Genomic DNA, 21,472 nt, shown 5'->3' with positions numbered 1-21,472 from the left:
TTTGTGTTCTACAGTATTTAAGATATAGAATTCAATTTAAATCAACTTGTTCCTCGTTCATAGACCGACGTTTGCAGATGGACACACAGACAGACAGCGACAAAGTGAACCAATTGCTTAACCTCGCTTTTCACTTCAAGCGTGCGGGGGTAACTATGCAAATAACAGACAGGACATAAGAGTGCTTATATATTACGTACAATGTGAAGCGGGACATTTTGGACAGCAAAGCATTCCATCAATATTTTATTTGGGATTTATTGGCCTAGTCTAGACTCGTCAGAAACATAAGTTCCATCTACGCTGCTATTAGTATCTGTCTGTCTAACCATGGTTCTGTAAGCCACTCATGCGACCAAATTCATTGTTTCGTTGACTTTTTGTGGCTGACAAATATTTTTTGACAAAACCAGTTTAAATCCGCTCTTGGAGCATTTTCTCTCAAAACGTTGTCTCGACCAATCGAGTGAGGTCCGTGTTATCCGACCAATCAAGAGAGAGGGAAATCGAGGTAAACCATGCATACATCCTCTACCCTGATTGGAGGAAAATGCTCAGCAAGCCCAGTCAGCCAAATCTGTGCAATGGGAATGTATCATCTGTGTCTGAGCAAAGTACACTTTATGATCATTCCACTTACATTTATTTTCTGTTGACGTTTGTGGTTAATAAGAAGACATGAAACGCTTCCACACTGGATGTTGCCAAAGTTGTACAACTCAAACCAAATTGGATGGGAATCGGCAACTTTCCAAAGTTCCTTCGGTAAACAAACCTTGGTAACCTTTACGAACATACCCTGCTGCCTCTGAACAATCTAAATGAAATCCTGAGGCCACACACCTTTGAAACCAAGCTTTGTAATTCAAGCTGTTGCAGTTTGTGAGCAAGCTCGGCCTGACATGACCCGAACATGTCCCCTTGGAGGCTGCAACGACTCCCCCCGGTGGATTCTTTCCTGCCACCACCTGCAGAGCCTTCCGCCGCCTCGTCTGTGACTGCGGCCAACTCTTCCGTGGCCTGTGGAACTGCCTCAGCAGGCTTTGCCTCTTTGACTGCTCTGTCACTCTCTGCCGGAGTAGCCTCTTGCAACTGAGTGATGACAAATCAACAAGTGATGAGAGCAATCAACTTGACTCCACAATGCACTGCATTTGCATCCACTGGAACATTTGAAATACATTGATCTTGATGGGAAAAATTAATTTGAGCTAACGGTTTGAAAAACATTATTTCAGAGGCATTTGGTCCACTTGAATGGCCTTTCAAGATGGTGTCGCAATGCAAGGGTACAGTATGGAAAGAAAAACTAAATTACAATGCATTATTTTTCTCTTTATGTCATTGATGTTGCATCGTTGAAATTCACATAGTAATGACATAAATGACTTTCAAACATCAGAAAGTACCCAATTACCCTTTTGGTTCACGAGTCAGTGAGTGACCACTATATTCGTTTTTGGTTCACGAGTCAGTAAGTGACCACTATATTCGTTATTGGTTCACGAGTCAGTAAGTGACCACTATATTCGTTATGGGTGTGTGTCTGTTGGTTCACGAGTCAGTAATTGGTTCACGAGCCAGTAAGTGACCACTATATTCGTTATGGGTGTGTGTGTGTCTGTCTGTCTGTCTGTCCCGAGCATAGCTCTGTGGGTTTTGATCCGATCCTGATAAAATTAGGGTGCGACGTTTGTATCATGATCTAGTTGTGTTTTCCGGAGAATGGGCGTGCTGCGTCCATTATGGGCGGAACCACGCCCAAAAAACGTGTGTTTTTAGGGGGTAGCCGGTTTCAAGTTACATCTTCTCCGAGGGGGTTTGTCGAATCTGGCAGGGGTTTCGGTATTTGGTTAGCCCAATGGCACCTGCATAGCCCCACGGAGCTCGAGTTTTCATTTTCGTCCCAAGGTCAAGGTCACAAACAAGGTCATGAACTTAGAAAATGTCAAAAAAACAAATAAATTGGGCATCGAGCTCCTAGGGTTTTAAACTGTTTTGAATGAAAGTTGGTATGCAAGTAGTGCTCTTCGAGTACTACAACTTTCATCATTTACGTTTTTCCCGATTCCCGCCAGTTTTCCCGTTGCATCCCCTCGAAGGTCAAAAAATAAAATGGCGAACTGTGTACATTGCTCGTGAACCATCGCAGTCTCCAGACTTGTCATCTATCTATAATTCCAGCAATCTCTGTTTGTGTGTGTGTCTGTGTCTGTGTCTGTGTCTGTGTCTGTGTCTGTGTGTGTGTGTGTGTGTGTGTGTGTGTGTGTGTGTGTGTGACCATTGTTTCTCGACAACCACTGGTCCGATCTAATTGAAACTTGCCAGGTATATTGCAGGGAACCCGAGGATGTGCCTTTTCAACGTTTGATATTAATCGGACAAGTGATTCCCAAGTTATGGCCATTTATTTACCAACCAATGACAGGAAGCTTTGCTGCGTAGCCGTGGTGTATGAAGGTGTGTATGAAGAGCTGCTAACGAGATAAAGGTGTGTACAATGTACATGGCGACAATTCTTCTTATTATTTATTTATTGAAGAAATATTGTTCGGAAAATAATTTATCAAAAAAAGTGCACAACTTTTGTTTGTTTCCAATTGTTAAAACGTTGTGGTGTTTGTGGCCTTTGGAAGTGTTGGGGAATTCGGCTCCACTCAACTTGTTGTCAATGGAATACATCTCAATTTGGTGGTAAAAACGATTCACAACGACGGGTTTCCTTACTCATTGCTCTGCAGTCTGCATTCAACCCCTTCATTTGTCATCTCATTGACCTCATTTCATCGATCTATAATTCCAACAATGTGTGTCTGTGTGTGTGTGTGTGTGTGTGTGTGTGTGTGTGTGTGTGTGTGTGTGTGTTCTATCTATAATTCCAGCAGTGTGTGTGTGTGTGTGTGTGTGTGTGTGTGTGTGTGTGTGTGTGTGTGTGTGTGTGTGTGTGTGTGTGTGTCATTGACGAGATTGAAGGAACGGCTTGTGTGGTTGTTGTTTCTGGCACGCGGTTTGAAAGTTTTTTTTTTCTTTGTATGTACGGCCACGCACGTACGGTCATGCGAGAGTGAAGGAACGGCCTGTGTGGTTGTTTCTGGCAAGCGGTTTTAAAGTATATATATATTTTTTTTTTTTTGCACGTATGGCCACGCATGTACGGTCATGCACGTACGGTCATGCGAGAGTGAAGGAACGGCCTGTGTGGTTGTTTCTGGCAAGCGGTTTTAAAGTATATATATATATATATATATATATATATATATATATATATATATATATATATATATTTTGCACGTATGGCCACGCACGTACGGGCACATGAGAGTGAAGGAACGGCCTGTGTAGTTGTTTCTGGCAAGCGGTTTTAAAGTATATATCTATATATATTTTCTTTTGCACGTACGGGTACACGAGAGTGAAGGAACGACCTGTGTCTTTGTTTCTGGCATGCGGCTTTAAAGTATATATATATATATATTTTTTTTTTTTTGCACGTACGGGCACGTGAGAGTGAAGGAACGGCCTCTGTGGTTGTTGTTTCTGGCACATGGTTTGAAAGTTTTTGTTTTTATTTTTGGTTTGCACGTACGGCCACGCACCTACGGGCATGCACTAGTTAACAAATGATGCTGAGTAAGGTGGGGAAACACCCTCACCTTCCCTCCTAACCTCTACCCCCCCCCAACACCCTCCACCTGTACAACCAACTTCCTCTGTCCAGGTTATAAGTTCTGCACATCTGCACCAAGGGCTTTCTCCTTGATGGTACAGTGAGCCATTTCAATTTAATGCTGTTCAGAATACTGAACAAAACGCTGGAGATGGATTACATCGAGATTGGGATGGGGAGCATCTTGCCCTCATGCCCTCGACATCACCAGGACCCTGATAGAGGAGGTGTAGAGCACTGTCCTATCTCCAAGCACTTCTTTGTGGATATTAAACACACCACACTAAGTTTCGCAAGAGAAGGTCATTGTGTGTCAGTGTCTTAACTAAATTGAAAACTCTTGAATGAAATCAACTCGAGGTTGATCGAGGTATGCTAACCACCGTGGGAAGAAAGATGATGTTCTGGGCAGTAATACTTCATTGGAGCAAAGGATAGAAACTAGACCTCACGAGCAAGACTAATTCTTCATTCAAAACTCTTTCCCTCTTCCGCAGGGGGCAATGCATAAGTGAAATAACTCTGCTTCATTAAAGATGCAACCAGCGGTTCAAATAAGATGCAACAAGATAACCTTAAGCTCACTTTGCTTCGCCTACCCATTTTAGACTTCAGACAATTCATCTTTCATACAGAGGACAATTATTATCGACATATATATGTATATATATATATATATATATATATATATATATATATATATATATATATATATATATATATATATATATATATATATATATATATGTATATATAAAAAGCCTGGTGTTGGCGCAGTGGTTAGGGCAATGGCTTGGGACCCAAAAGGTCCTGAGGTCAAGGCCCGTTGGGACATTGAATTAATATACAGTATGTATGTATGTATGTTTTTATGTGTGTATATATATACATATATATACCAAGTCGAAAACACCAGGGGGTTGACTCAGCCTGCCATCCTTCCGAGGTCGGCGAAATGAGCACCAGTTGTACTGGGCCCGGTGTATGCCCCGGTTAGAATAGGTGTACCATATCCCTGTGTGTCGTAAGAGGCGACCAAGGTTGCGTCAGGAAGGGCATCCGGCGTAAAAACCTATGCCAAATCATTATGCGGACAACAAAACGAATTTCCATACCGGATCGGTCGAGGTCCGGGTTACCAATGACCGCCACCAGTACCGGCGCTCAGCAGGGTACCATTGGAAATTAGAGTGAAATGGAGACGGTTGATCCGCTGTGGCGACCCCTAATGGGAGCTTGCCGAAAGAAGAAGAAGATATATATATATATATATATATATATATATATATATATATATATATATATATATATATATATATATATATATATATATATATATATACACACGAGCAAAGGTACCTGGCGTTGCTGGGCAACGCTGGATCTCTCCTCCCACCACTTCTCCTCCCTCATCCCACCTCCTCCCACCCTCCGGACTCCCACCACATTCCCTCCCCTCCCTCCCCTCACCCCTCCCCCTGCATCCTCCCTCCCATCCCACCTCCTTTCACCCCACCCACACTTCCAGACTCCCACCCAACCCCTTCCCCTCCCTTCTCCCATCTCCACCCTCCCTCTCCCCCTTCCTCCCACAAAGGAATTTTGGAGGGTGTGTATTTGGAGAAGTTAGCTAAGGTGGTAACTTTTTTCCACAAACTCTTCTTCCACCCTTGAGAGTTATATCGTGAGTTGAGTGATGAAGTTACCTTTAAATCCATGTAGAGGTCGTGTACGAACTATTTTTGTTTTTTCAATAATGAGCAGTTTGTGCATTTGAGAGGTCACCCTTATTTGCCGATCTTACCAATTGTTATGACGTCTTTATTAACGGTTATTTTTCACATCTTATGCCATATTTGTGTCACTGACAGTGAATAAAACATTTTAAACCATGTTTGAATGTATAAAAAAGGGGAAAAACCCCGCTTTCGATTTCAATCAACCTCTAACTTCCCTCATCACCTCAAACTTCCCACGTGTCTCGTCAAAATCTGCCCTCGAGGGACTAATTCATCGATATGGCTGATGGGAGCTCACCATCTCACCAATTATATAGGTTGAAATCCAAAAAAATTTGGCCTTGAAAAAATATATATAACTAGTACGTGCCCATAAAAAATAAATAAATAAATAAATAAATATTCCAACCGCGAGCAAGAAACAACAACCACACAGGCCGTTTCTTCGCTCTGGTGTGCCCGTATGTGCATGGCCCGGAAGTTCGCAATTTAGGTTTTAATACCCAATTATTCAATTAATGCCAACATATTTTGCCTTTTCGCAATGTCATCGCAAGGAAAAACACAAGGAGAAGAGAAGAGAGAAAAAAAAAATACTTCCTGGTTCAGAGCATACCAGCACTCTGATGTTACCAAAATTTATGCACCGTCTAATATGAAAACGATCATAACTTGGGGCATTGTGTTTATCTATAAATGCGCATAAGAAATCGAGAAATTATTAGAATACACGAAGTCATCATTATCCGGAAGTCCGTACGTTGTAACCCGTAATGGGGAACGCGGCTGAGCTTCCCTTTCCCATCGGCCACGCCCACGCAACAACGTGTCTTGTCATTGGTTTAGTAAATAAATGGCCATAACTTGGGAAGCACTTGTCCGATTAATATCAAACCTTGAAAAGGCACATCCTCAGGTCCCCAGCAATATATCTGGCAAGTTTCAATTAGATCGGACCAGTGGTTGTCGAGAAACAGCGGTCACAGACACATACACACACACACACACACACACACACACACACACACACACACACACACACACACACACACACACACACACACACACACACACACACACACACACACACACACACGCACATTGCTGGAATTACAGATAGATGTTGTTCGCATGGATCTCCCCTTGGAGATGGCAACAGGAGGTGACTCGTGTTTATAAGTTATGAATGAATTGTGAGAAAATGACTGTTTAAAACCCCAAGTAAGGTGCATCATGGTAAAAAAAGACATGTGATCCTTCAACATTTTGTCACGATTAACCCTGGGAGCTCAGAAGATTTGCATCACGAACAAACAAACAAACAACAAACGATGTATAATTCCCTTTTATACAGTAGAGAAGATAACATCGCTCCAAGCTCCTGATTTGAAAATTACAACACCGACAAAAGCGATATATACAGCGATATGAAGGTATGGAGATCAGGCATTCACTGATATGAGTGAGGAAGGTGAAAAAAACTACATTTTGAACGCTTTATCATACAGAAACTATTGTGGCCTGTTCCAAGTCAAAGCACTGTTGAGTCTGCTGGAACTAAATGGCGTGCCGCCATCTTGTTAAAGGTTTTTTTTTTATGACGATGAGCACCACGTTAATTATCTTCAAAAGGGGTGTTTTAATTCATACACCCCCTTTTGAGAAATATCCGAATTCAATCTGAAATCATTTAATGTAAATTGTTCACGACCCTCCCGCTACCCTTCCCCGACAACTCTCTTCTTCTCAATCAAATGAGATGGAAATAACCATTGAGAGACAATATGATGATAGTAGCTGAGAGATAGAGAGGGGGGGAGAGGGAGGGAGGGGAGGGGGGAGAGAGAGGGGGGAGAGAGAGAGGGGGAGAGAGAGAGAGGGGGGAGAGAGAGGGAGGGAGAGGGGAGAGAGAGGAGGGAGAGGGGGAGAGAGAGAGAGAGAGGGGAGAGAGAGAGAGAGAGAGAGGGGAGAGAGAGAGGGGGAGAGGGAGGGAGGGAGGGGGAGAGAGAGGAGGGAGAGAGGGGAGAGAGAGAGAGAGGGGGAGAGAGAGAGAGAGAGAGAGAAGGGGGGGAGAGAGAGGGGGGAGAGAGAGAGAGAGGGGGAGAGAGAGAGAGAGAGAGAGAGGGGGGGGAGAGAGAGGGGGGAGACACCGGGAGGTGGAGAGAGAGAGAGAGGGGAGGGAGAAAGAGAGAGACAGAGAGAGAGAGAGAGAGAGAGGGGAGCGAGAGAGGGAGAGGAGAGAGAGAGAGAGAGAGAGGGGAAGAGAGAGGGAGATAGAAAGAGAGAGAGGGGGGGAGAGAGGGGAATAGAAAGAGAGAGTGGGGGGGAGAGAGAGGGGAATAGAGAGAGAGAGAGAGTGGGGGGAGAGAGAGAGGGGAATAGAGAGAGAGAGAGAGGGGGGGGAGAGAGGGGAATAGAGAGGGGGGGAAGAGAGATAGATAGAGAGACAGACTCGCAGACAAACAAACAACAACCACAACAGCAGCAACAAAAACAATGGCAACAACGATAAGTTATGAAAACTCCCTTTTCCCGTGTTTTACTTCATTTGACATCCTCATTGGCAATATTTTTGTAAAGTGCAACATTCTGTCTTTTCATTAAACAGTTTAGCGAATCAACGGTGATAGGTATGGCTAGTACACAGTATATGAAAGGCATGGGCCTTTGTATGCTAGTGCTCTGATGAAATTGAAAACTTTCACCTTTGCAATACGGGGAGAGGAGAGGGGCACCGCCAGACTGTGATGGCTACTAAAAGGGTACAACCGTTCTGCTCTGTGGAAGTGCAGTGATATATGGTCGGGTTGACAGATGTAAACAGAGATCACTCCTTGGAAATAACAAAACAACAACCTTGAAGGGGAAGTAAGCAAGCCAGTGTTTTAAGTTTCAGTCGTGGACACATGCTTCTGCACGAAGGCTCCATCAGCAGACGCATCATGTTTAAAAAGGCTGATTTTGTGGCTACGTCTCTATAATGTCTGATCATTACGGTCTATATAGCCCTGATAGCAGTCTCGTCTAAAGGCATATTCTTACAAAGGTACAAGAATGTCACTTGGTAGAGAGCACATCTCCGCCAGGTTGAACAGTTTACATCTTATATCCCGCTGATACGCTGGATCGAATCAGCTTGTTCTTGTCATCTACCCAACTCATCCACCAAGTTTCGTCAGAATCAGTCCACAACCTTTTTGAGATATCGTGCTATCTATTATTTTTGGTGCCATCTCCAAATGGTGAAGAATCACGTAAAAAAATTCTAGTATCCGGATCCAGATCTTCAACAAGATCGAAACAATTCATGCTTATCACACACGCAGCCGGTTCACCAAATTTCATCCAAAGCCATCCATAATCTTTTGAAATATCCTGCTCACAGACAGACAAACAGACAGACAGACAGGGGTGAAAAGATAACCTCCGTCCACCTTCGGTGGCGGAGGTAAACATGAGATCTTATATAATCACATGAATGAAATGGAACAGTGAGCTTGACATTCTCGACAAAAGGATACCTCGCTCCATGATGTTACTACTTCTGCCAATATTGTGGATTTGACTCACAAGCAAACTAAACCTAGGAAGAGCCAACTCGGAACTCACCCATGAACTCCCGTGCCAAATATCTATCCCATACCTCTGAACTCTCTTCCTCTGGTAGGTCATCATAGCCATTCGCACCTACATGGTTTGAATTATTAATGTTCACTGGAGATCGTGGCTCGGCTGGTGAATCCCCAGAACGTAACGGCACCTCGGCCTTTCCCCCGAGAGTATGCAGCATCTCACGCAGCTGCTGCAAGTGTCGAGCAAAGTCACTGCTGGGTGCTGGAGCATCCAGGTCCACTTGGAAGCCACTGGATGGAAGCACCAGTGGAGGATGATTCTCAAAGCTCTCCAGAACCTCAACTGCATCAGGGAAAATGATATCAAGAGAAGAATGATCACAACCCCCCCCCCACCTCCCTCCTTCCCCCAAAAAGTATGTCCTTATTTAGATATCAATTCAAGTGTCAGCAAAAATGTTTTGAACGAAACAAGTTTTAAGTGGGTATTGCATTGCGATGACAGCTGTCTCGAAGTTCGCTTCGAGTGTTGTCTGTCCGGGCAGCAAGGCATGAGGGAAGCATGTACCAGTGCGATATGCTGCTTGACTATCCTCAGAATCAGGCTGCCAGGCCTGTGGGACTGTCTTGCTAGGCCCAAGCTGATATTCGCGCAGGAAGTGATGCAGTTGTGCCGGCGATAGGGCTGGAAAATCGACCCTGAGTGAGCGCCAGCTTGCCTGCTGGAATATGCAATTCATTCGTTAATTTAATAATTAATTCCTTTGCATGCAGCGCATGGCTGCGGGTTTGTGTAATTACGCAATAAAGCACTTGTTGCATTGCCCCTCACAAAAACTAGGCAGAAGATTTTGTCTTCTTCTGTCGTATGCAGCACATGACAGTTGGTTGCATCATTCACTGGTTGCACATAGCTGTGCCACTGATGCGGCACCCCCTGTAGGTGAGAGCAGGAATTTGGAATTTGGACAGGGTGGCAGCGATTGCTTGCCTACTCTTCATGAAAGACACTGTGGGATCTTTAACGTCTCCCAGCTAATGCCTGCAGACAGGACACCAGTTTAATGTCCATCCAAAGGTACGGCACACACATTGATGAATCGCCCTGTCTGCGAATGACAGTTTATAGCTGGGTCTGGATTTGAACCCAGGCAAGACAGCTCAGGGGCGAGTGTGCATACCAATAGGCTATCCGACGAGGCCAAAGTTTTGTCAGAGTCGAGTTCAAGTGTAAATGCAATCTAATCAGCTTGTTTTTGTCACCTTCACCATCTGCAAATCTGTATCACGGCATCAGAAGTTTGATGATCAAAGCTCTTCGGCCTAAAGAAAGAATGCCATCCATCCACCGTTGTGCAGGACCTTTTTGTTCCTCTTGTGTTGCAGAAAACCACCTCATGGTTGATGCTGACATTTAACATTACCAAGGAATGCTCATTGAAATCCTTACATACTTAACATGGAATTCAGTCAGACTACTCTTTCACCTGCATGAGGTTAAGCTTGGGGGTAGCCAACAGATCTGCAGAGGTTGAAAGCTTCCGGAAGAATTCGGTGGCAAGATCGCCAAGGTTCGCTTCCTGCAGCCACTCCAACATGAGGTCAAGGTTTGCCCGTAGCTGCACACCACGTGACCAGTGGTAGTAACCACCACGGCAGCCTAAGGGACACGAGATATCATTCACTGTGCCATCGACCTACTGAAAAGCCAATGTCACATTAATGAAAATACAATGATACTTGTAAACACATGCAAAGCAAAGCTTCATCACCGAACCTCTTTCCATGAGTGAGTTGAAGAGTGAAGCATTTGAGAAGAAGAAGAGGTAAGCAAAGAGCTGTGAGGCGATGTCAGGGTGCAGGGCACTAGATGCAAGAAGGTCCTTCGTCGCTTGATATATCGCAAGAACCTTCTGGACACCGTCAGGAGGGGAGAGGCGCCCATCACCCGCTGAGTTGGCGGCCATTGCAAAGGGATTGCTGTCCAGAAGGCCCGGCAAAGCCGTATACAAGGCCTGTGCGGTGTGAGGATAAAAGCAGTTCTTCAAAAGTCTGTCTTTCCCCAGCAGTCCTTGTTTTCCCCGACCTAACACCACGCAGTATCACCCCGATAAAATGTTTCATGGTTAAAGTTATTCAACGTCAAGAAAGAACAAAACCTGCTGTTTGTATATTTCTGTTCATCCTGAGGACGCTTCTCACATCGCTTTTTTGTGACCTCGAGACGTGTTTATAAGCCTTAGGCCCTCAGATCTACAAGTTATTTGAACCTTTAACAAAATAACATGACTCGAGTGAAAACAAGTGGAAGTGATAGCACTTCAACAGTGACATAAACATGGCTGGATAAAAGTCCACCGCACAATGCCCTTACAGCAACAGTTACAAAATTTAAAAAAAAAGACCTTATAATTATGTATTAATGACTATCAAACCTATTTCCCCACTAAACTGTTTATCCAGTAGAACATCGTCCGGCTTTGCTTCTGAGTTTCTTCCCATCGGGTACTTACCATAGCTGCACCTTCAACAGATGATGCATGCTACCCGCAGCCAAGTGCCGCATTCAAAAGATGAAGAATGAGACACTTACCAGAAACCATGAGGAAAAGCAAACTTGTGCTAACTTGACGTTAGATTCCGGCGTCTGGCCAATTTTCAAACTACCTATTAAAAAAAAAAAAAGAGAGACTTTGGAAGGAAAACTTTTAAAATAAAATTAAAAAGTAAAATTGCACCAACATGAGGTTTCGAGAAAGTTTCGACAAACGTTCAAGAATCCTGCCACAAAGTTTACAGGACGGTGTTACACTTTTGGTTCGACCATATTGAAAACGGATCTCGTGCAATGACGTACGTGTGATGGGAATTATTTTACGATTGTATGTTTGAAGAAATGGGTGTGATTGGTTCGATTAATAACTGTGTTCTAAGTGTGAACAAACAAAACTTTAAGGAAAGAGCTCCTCCGTAAGCTCATGTGAGCACCGGATGACGGCTCCCTTTTGCAATTTCCAGCTAATACTTAAAATGCCTGGTTTAGGGCAACGATTTCAATTAGTAGAGTGTCTGGATGATCTGATGAAATATAGGACATCACCAAAAGTACATCAGGATTCGCCGGTGGAATAATGATGCAGCACACGGTTCAGTGTCCTCCATATTCAGATGTGACTGCAATGGCACCTTCTATTGTGTGAACGTATACCTTCATCCCGTCAGCACATGTGATGAGTACCAGGAATTTCGGAAAAATCTTCCTTGGGAAATTCAATTTTGTGACTGCTAGCTGGTATGTACTTAGAATGTGGTCTGCACTGGATTACTTTCACTGGTGCTGAGGATTCAATGTCAAGTCACAACAAAACATGGAGTCTCCAATGGGTGGTCTTCAGATATCACGGGCATTCCCTACAAGTCAAGCCTCTCACTTCTTATCAACACACTGTCTGGGTGACATTCCTGTCGTACAAACAAAGTGAACACGATCGTTAATATTTTGGGACAACTTGTGGTCTCTTAACCTTGATAGAGTAAACACTTCACTGCAAAATATATATATATATATATATATATATATATATATATATATATATATATATATATATATATATATATAGATATATATATATATATATATATATATATATATATATATATATATATATATATATATATATATAGTGGAGTAATTACCCCGCACATGTGAAGTGAAAAGCAGGATGAAGCAATTGGTTCATGTCCATCTGTCTTATCAATTTATGATCGAGGAACAACTTCTTTTAATTTCTTGTTATATTTTTAAACACGAATTGGAACATGAATAGGAAGACAAGTCTTTCGTTTAACAGTACTTTGGCACTGAATTTGTTCCGACTGCACATGCACAGAGAAGAGTGAGATAATTGTTCTACCCTGTCTGCCTGTCTGGCAGTAAAACAAAATTAAAAATCATTCCAAACAGGAAATTCACTGTTTTGAGGACGTTATAAAGGACATAAACAACAGGCACAAGTAACGGATGTAACGTGTTCGACAGGGTGATGTAATAGACATTGGGGAAATTGGCGGTAAAACCCGGAATTAATTAATTTATTTGTCTTGAAACCTCTTTAAACCTTAAAAAAAAAAAAAAATTATATACATGAGGACTGTAGAACATAAATCACCTTCTAACTACTTCCAAAAAACATTCTATATATATATATATATATCGATATATAGCATGAGAGGGTGTGGCATGTGTTGAGGGCCGGGATGAAGGAGATGCCGATTGATGCTGCATACCACGGTGATCAATACAACCTCAATCTCCTCAACTGTGACTCAACGTCATCTTATTACAGTGTTTCAGGGTGGTGTAGACTACTGCTTAAGTGGCGCTAAACTGCCGGATGTTTTTTTAAACGATCTTTAAAATCACTATTTAATTAAAATTGAAGTACGGTATATACCTGAACACTGCGTGGGGTATCATGTTCTGTGAACTCTCTAGTTAACATCAGAGATCATTGAAAACAATGATGAGATGATGTCCAGATTGCGCATCATTTGTCCTCTCATGAAACGAATTTAGTAATTCTACCTTAGCTTTTGAGAATTTGATGTAACCCTTCATGGAATATCTCAAATAATTGGCCCACTGTGGTCGATACAATGGTCTAGTAATCAGCTAGATAACTAGATAAGGAAATACAAGGAAACTTGATGCAGAAGGAGACCATTTGGCCCATCGTACCTGATATATACAGTACTGTGTAAAAGTTTGGGTTATTTTTCCCCCGCCAACCAACAAAGTTGGCGGGGGATATAGAAATGGGTTCCGTCCGTCCGTCACATTTCTTTTCCGGAGCTTAACTACAAATCCCCTCAAGATATATTTATGAAATTTGGTACACATATCAAGCAAGTGCTGAACTGGTGCCTTTTGATATTTTCTAATTGATAGGTCACATGGTTTGGCAGTCATGTTGGATTCAAGAAAAATATTAAATAATGTTTTCTCTGGAATCACATAACCTAACGAAGCAAAAATTTGCAACTATCATCTTCCATCATGTCTGCATACATACTAAAAATTATGACGTCACAAGTCACATGGTTTGGCGGCCATCTTGGATAGAAAAACACACCTCATCCGATTAACACGAAACTTCACACACGTATTCCACTGGAGGATTGGAGGCAGAATGTAAATTTATGTCATAGGTCACATGGTTCGTCAGCCATCTTGGATTGAAAATTAATAAATTTGAAAAATCTTCTTCTCCAGAACCGCTGGACAGATTGAGGCAAAATTTCACAGACACTTTCCCCAACACATCCTTTCAGAAGTTTGTTAATTTCTAATTGATAGGTAATATGGTTTGGTGGCCATATTGAATTTACCCTAAAACCTTCAAACATCTTCTCCAGAACGGCTGGTCAGATCAAGGGGAAACTTCACATACATATTGCACATGCTTAGCGAATATAAGTTTGTTAATCCTCATTTACTATCGTGGGGGGATATCGAAGACTTTGTCTTCAACGGATGCTAGTTTTCATTACTGTCGTGCTATTTCCCATTAAACATTTGTGGGAAGTTAGAACTATATGCAATACTTATCGGTATATAATAAATTAGATAACTGTGAAAGTCAATTTAATGTCACACTTACCTTCAAGTACCATATATAAAATAAATCAGAATATAAAAATTGAAAAAGTTTTATTTTATCCACACATACTATATTATCACGGGCTCATAATGTCCACTCACCACAAATATAATATGCAAGAAACAATTTGTCGATTTTGGGAGAGCAAATAATAATAAATAATTGAAGTAATCAACACCAGTTTCATAAATGTGAATTACAAGAAACCGCAATAAAAGTTGCAAATTAGTGAATGTGTGAAATTATTTTTCATCAGCTTGTTTCCTGACTTGAACATCGATGAGAGGGTTCAGAATGGCACCAAGGAAGCAATTTTCAACAGAACAGCGTGTTAAGATCCAAACTCCGTGAGAAGAAGGGCACACGATGAAGAAAATAGCAGAAAAGCTGAAGATGTCCTTCAATGGTTTGAGGTACACTTTGCATCGCCTGAAAGAAACTAGCTCAGTCAGTACAAGACAATAAAAGGCCTGGAAGACCCAGAAGAACCTCCCCAAGGCAAGACAAGCACTTGAAGTTGCTCAGCTTATGTGAGAGAGGAAAATCGAGTCAGCAGCTGACCAACACAATGAGAGCAGGCCTGAACATGAGCATCTCTTCGAGCAATGTCTGCAGAAGGCTGATTGAAGCAGGTCTCCATGTAAGAGTTGCAATAAAGAAATCACTCCTGAGACCACAGAATAAGGTGAAAAGACTGAAATTTGCAAGACAACACAACAATGAAATTGGGTACTCTGGTCTGATGAATCGAAGAATGATCTTTTTGGATCTAAGAGATACCAGTTCGTACGCCGAAGATCTGGAGAACATTACATCACACAATGTTTGCAGCCTTCCGTTAAACACGGGGGCTGCAATGTTTGCAGCCTACTTGCTCGATCACCTGTAGATGGAGGGAATAACCAATCGACTCTCATCGAATAAATTACCCCAGGTGGGTAGGATTTGCATAAATTAACCCCCATACTCTTAGCCAAAGAAAGTGGGTAAGAGATATGATTGGGTCTTATTATTTGTATGTTTACTGTGATTGGCATTGCACATGATACATGCATGGGAGCCTCAGTCGTGCATGTCTCTGTCTACGCCTTTGCTGACGAGTTGCCAATAAGTGATGGAACCACTCCGGTGCCTGAGGGGGGTGTGTAGCATTGGGATTCTCATGCATGTGCCACTTGTGAATGCCTGCAGCTGAAGCAGAACCCAGGTTGGGTTTGAAACAGCAAAGGGCTCACCTTGTGGAGCTTTCCTTGGTTGCTTTATGCAGCTTTCTTTGTCTGAAAGAGAATGAGCGTTTTTATATATATATATATATATATATATATATATATATATATATATATATTGCGGAAATGGCTTCTCAGGGTTTAGATTGTATAGGTTAGCAATAGTTGTTTGCATCGTGTGTGTTTGATGTAGGCATGAGGTAATTTAATTGTGATATAGGATTATGTGTCGATATTTGTATAGAAAGCTGTTGTCTTCCTTCCCTAATGTTTGTGTCCAAAACCAATTTCCCTTAAAAACACGATTCAATGTTCTATCCTCTGTAATGTCTTAAATATGCTTTGTCGAGGAATTCAGCCTCACAATGCTGAGAAGGTGCAAGTTTTGGAGCAAAGGCGCAGGTTTTGGCACAAAGGGCAAGCCCCAAATATTCGGGAAGGAGTCAGGAGACTCAGGGATGGGGGTTCCCCTTGATTTAAGGCTGAATCACTAACCAGTGTGGGGCAGACAGGGCAGGGTGACATCACAGGGCAGGGCGTCATGAGAACCATTAAAGCCTGAGTGCATGTCGACCGGGGTTCCAGTTGTGTTCTCTTAGCTCAGTTGCCAGTCCAGCTCAGTCAGGTTCCACTGTTCCAGTTGGGTTGTATCAGCTCAGTTTCAGTTGGGGCTACCAGAGTCCAGAGGTATTGGCCAGATTGGGTTCAGGTGGAGTGCCAAGTCCGGTGTGCCCAGGTGGCGTTCCAGTTTGTGGAGCCTGGAAGAGTTTGGGGTTCCCACGTCTTGCCTGCCCAGGATGGTGTGCGCTGAGCCCCTTAGCAGGGCGGTGGAGCTGTTGGCTCTGGTCATAACTTTTACTGCACCTGAGTGGGCCATAACGGGTATTTTCAGTCCTGTCTCTTCTTCTGGGCTTCCTCCTGTGGTGTAATTGTGGCTCGTTGAGGCTTATTTTGATTAATCGACTTCTTTGGTTTGGTGCAAACCCAACACAGCACATCACCCAAAGAACACCATTCCTACTGTGAAGCAAGGTGGTGGCAGCATCATGTTATGGGGATGTTTCTCATCAGCACTTGTCAGGATAAAAGGGAAAATGGATGGAGCAAAATACATAAAAATCCTGGAGGAATATCTGTTGCCCTCTGCAAAAAAGTTGAAATTGGGACGGAAATTCACCTTTCAGCATGACAATAACCCGAAACACACAGTCAAAGCTACACTGGAGTGGCTAAGAAACAAAAATATCAATGTCCTTGAGTGGCCCAGTCAGAGCCCTGACCTGAATCCAATCGAAAATCTGTGGCATAACATGAAGATTACTGTCCATCAACACTCCCCACCCAACTTGATTGAGCTTGAACAGTTTTGTACAGAAGAATGGGCAAATATTGCCCAATCAAAGTGTGCAAAGTTGGTAGAGACCTATCCCAATAGACTCACAGCTGTAATTGCTGTCAAAGATGCTTCCAACAAATATTAACTCAGGGGGGTGGACACTTATCCAACCAAGCTGTTAGTTTTTTTTTTTGTTTTTTTTTGACTGCTGACGACTTTTTTTTTTTGACAACTGCTTTTGACGTTTGCCCATGGTACATGCTTGGGAGCCTAATTTTTATGCATTTCTGTCTGCGCTATCACTGATGATTCACCAATAAGTGATGAACCCGGTCCGGTAGCTGAGGGTGTGTATAGCATTGGGATTCTCATGTGTGCACTGTGTGTGAACATCTTTATAGTTGTTGAGGAACTCTGGAAATGGTTCGAAACAGCAAAGCACTTACCTTGTGTAGGTGTTCTTGGGTTGCTTTGTGCAGCTTCTTTGGCTGGAGGAGTGTGGGAGGTGTAAAAAAAAAAAAAAAAAAAAAAAAAAATATATATATATATATATATATATATATATATATATATATATATATATATATATATATATATATATATATACTGTATGTTATGAAAAGCTAATGTCCAAGTTAAAATTGAGGGATGCAATTTATAACAACCTGTAAACCAGTTGATTTGATTTATTAATGTCCATATTGAGCAGGTGCATTAATGCTTGGAAAAAAAATTGTGCTCACAAATCATGGATGTTTGTATGTCAACGTACATTTAGTGAGTTGTATCTGTAAAAGTGTTCCAAGAACTACTCGTTAGGTTTTAATTTTGGAGGAATCAGATACAACTTAAACCTCCATCTCTAAATAGTAGGTGTATCTCAAGGAGATTGGGATGGGCCTGGCATCTGCCTGGGGGATGGCAAGACGGAGGCCCCTGGAGTACCGGCGGAAAGTGGACGCAGCGACGCGCTGTTCTGGCACATGCTCCCATACCTGACCTGACCTCCATCTCTTGAAAGTGGTTTTGGGGAGCATGTTATCCTGTTGCAGAACTTATTGTTCACCATAAACATACAAAAGAAAACCGACAATTATCTTCATTGGATCCTTTGTTGTCAAGTTAAGTAGGACGAAGACATATATCAAGGCCAATTTGCAGTTGTCTACTCTCTGAACCAGCTGGTTCATCCATGGAAACAGAGCATTGTGGGTGATTTTTTTTTTGTTTGTTTTTGAGGGGTCAGGTTGGAAGAAGGACTCCACCCTGGCCAGCTGTGACCACAGTCCACAAACTATTCTTTGCTGAAGCCAAACTGAGCCGGAACCAGGCTGTCATATTAAAAGGGCAGAATTTCCAGAAGCAAACATTATTACATGATACTCACTTATGCTACGTAATAATAACTGAAATAAATTGACTCGGTTTCCATTGGCACGATTCCCAATTCCTAGCGTACAGACCACCACAAATGGCACTTTCACAATGTCCTTGGACACCCTTTGTGTGGACCAGGTAGAAGCTGTCGAGGACAGGTTTGTTGTGTGTTACCAGCCAGTGCAGTCTTCAGAGTTCATTTCATGACTTTTGCACATCATGGTGAAAGAGGAAAGTCACTTTCATATGTGCCAGTCACAGGTAATGACCCCCTGTGTGATTTTTGTCATTTTTTCCAGTTGGAGAGATAAAATGGACACCATTTCCGAATGACCGACCGAGAAGTGCAAGCAATGATGCTTGAAACATAAAACGTGATGACGTCATGGTTTAAATCAAGTTTCGTTCAAATCGGGCAACGAAAAAATTATTAAAAAATCAATTACCGATTCAGTCAAGTACTCTTTGGGAGAATTTGATCAACACAAACAACCTCAGCGGTATCGTTCGCTGGAGCTATGTTTTTTTTTTTTCTTTTCTTTTTTGAAATGATTTTTTTTATCAACCGCTGTCACAACGGGAACCCAACGGGTTCACGAGTCATCTAGCATATTACTAAAAAAGTGATGTGAGGCTCGTGGAAGAGCCTGTACATGAAATGCATGCAGTACAAGGACATTAGGAGATAACTGTGTACCTTAATGTAAATTACAAGGATATTTATAGACAATAGACAAATCAACACAGTATATTAGATTTGACCCTGAGAATGCCTGCATCCGAGCGAAGTGCTCAGCTGGGAACACAAAACTAAGCTGACCAAACCTTTCTTCGCGATTCAAGGACAATTATGATACCATAGTCTTTCTTATATGTTTGGTCATCCAAGATGCGACATGGGTACCAAACTTCGGCCCACAGACAAAAGGTATATACATGTGGTGGAAAGATGTTAACTAAAGAAGTTCAAGGTGTCGGCCTGAACTGGACTGATCATGATTGGCATTCTCTGAGATGATGAAGATCATGTTAGTGGATGTTATGGAGTATTACGACACCATCGGTTGAAGTCCTTCGCAAGTTGAGACAAGCCATGAAAGAAGGACGTGGCAAGCTCCAGAAACATCCTTCGGAGCAATGCACCTGCTCACTCCTCTGGAAATTAATTGTGAAATGGCCCGAAAGGATCTTGAATCTGAATTGCTAATCTGGTGGTCCCATATACTACAAAACATTCCCTGATGTCTGCTAAAGATCTTACAGATATTAATCGATGGCCACATGAGCCCTTGAGAAGTAAAGCGGGCTACACCACACAATACAACTTTTGATAAAGCATCCAAAGTTCAGGTTCTCATTTAGAATCCCATTCAAATTCTATTAAGAAAAGATCAGTATCAACCTCGAACAATTTGTTCATAGCTGCCATTACCACCACAGGTGTACTGAGCTTGAAAGGTGACATTTGTGCTCTCAACTCAGTTTTGGCCCTGGATGTGGGATAGCCCAGTAACAATGTATTTTGGATATTTTGGATAAGTTATTGTATCGTAGCAACAATGATTATTTGCAGTATTATTCAGAACAATTGTTGGATAAAGTTTGGGTTCTTTTGACTTAAGTACAGCTGTTTGTGAAACAGGCAGTGTTCGCGATTTAGACCGGCCAAGCACAGTCCATATATATTGGAACGGTTAGTGGATTCGGACCAGTGTCCTGATCCCAAACCTGATGAACCAAAGTAATGGTGGTTACATGGTCAAATCTACCACCCGCAGGATCCCTTTTTAGTGACGGAATACCGAAAGAGACTGTCCACCAGGAAACCCAAACAGACCTTCACTTTAGTTTCCAATAAACAGAAAACTCTGATAAGATTCTGCCACTGTGATAGGCTCCTCGTTTGTTAATACTTGGGCCAAGCGAACCCTGAAGAATCCTATCATGTTTGAGTTCCCACATGCTCGGCGCAAAAACTCTAATGGCCGTGGACCTACCCAGGCTGGGATTGTAATGCCAACGAACCCATCCATGCACAGCCAGCACACACCAACGTTGGAACAGGTATTAATAAATAAATCATGAAAGGGTCGGGAGAACGAGAGAGAGAGGAAGAGAGAGAGGAAGAGAGAGAGGAAGAGAGAGAGGAAGAGAGAGAGGGAGAGAGAGACAGAGACAGAGACAGAGACAGACATACCACAGATAGCGAAGACAGGGGTGGAAAGACAGGACACGAGAAACCTACTCCCCATGCTGGTGCTCGCATGGGGTCTTTCATGGCTTGGAGTTGGTCCCGGCTCTGGTTCCTGTCCTGGCCAAAATGCTACTGCCGCAGTCATCGGCACACCCATGCTCGCAGGCATGGACTGTGAAATCCAACTCCAACGCAGACATTGACTCTCCCCTTTTGTTCCCAGCACCACACCCATTAACGCCCACTCACCCATGACCACCCGTTCATTGGCGCTGCACACAGACCGCATGATGCCGTGACATGTCAACCACTGCTGGTGTAACCACTGCAGCCTTTGCACATGGTGAGAGACTGCATGGGGTCAGGAAAGTCATGCCCTGATGCAGAGCATGCTGGATGGTGGGCCTGAGCTGTCAGTTTGATCAGGGTGGACATATAGAACAGATTACAGAGGGATGATCAGGGGGTCAATAAGGGAAGGGGGTTTAGACACATATGGAGGGGGAGGAAAATCACGATTATCGCTCCTGCTATACAATTCAACACATTCTCTGTTGTTTCCACATAGATACCATACTCCTCATGCTAAACAAGTACTAATGACATAACTGATGTATATTACTCTGTTTATCCCCTTCTCGCATTCCCACAACAATATATATTTATATATAATGTATCTATCTTCCATAAATCCATTTCTT

At 42.6% G+C, this 21,472-nt stretch overlaps 2 protein-coding genes across 6 annotated transcripts in view; one reads left to right on the top strand and one right to left on the bottom strand.

The window, feature by feature from the left end:
• The window catches only part of LOC147012343 (ras-associating and dilute domain-containing protein-like), a 110,095-nt gene that overhangs the window by 21,240 nt on the left and 67,383 nt on the right, over positions 1-21,472 (bottom strand). Inside the window, exons 9-13 of one of the 3 annotated variants that reach the window (XM_085856418.1) lie at positions 10,756-10,993; positions 10,466-10,638; positions 9,547-9,700; positions 9,050-9,321; positions 844-1,092 (exon numbers count right to left, since the gene is read on the bottom strand). In XM_085856418.1, the coding sequence (XP_085712544.1) occupies positions 844-1,092; positions 9,050-9,321; positions 9,547-9,700; positions 10,466-10,638; positions 10,756-10,993 (1,086 nt within the window). The remainder of the gene's footprint in view (positions 1-843; positions 1,093-9,049; positions 9,322-9,546; positions 9,701-10,465; positions 10,639-10,755; positions 10,994-21,472) is intronic. The other 2 variants (XM_085856420.1, XM_085856419.1) reach the window with 2 other exon arrangements.
• Positions 1-21,472, top strand: part of LOC147012344 (monocyte to macrophage differentiation factor-like) — a 118,884-nt gene that overhangs the window by 64,623 nt on the left and 32,789 nt on the right. The gene's annotated exons all lie outside the window — the stretch shown is intronic.

This window comes from Eptatretus burgeri, chromosome 15 (assembly GCF_056783735.1).
Source record: "Eptatretus burgeri isolate ZD-2024b chromosome 15, Ebu_testis_v1, whole genome shotgun sequence".
NCBI lineage: Eukaryota > Metazoa > Chordata > Myxini > Myxiniformes > Myxinidae > Eptatretus > Eptatretus burgeri.
This window is presented reverse-complemented; position numbering and strand designations above follow the sequence as displayed.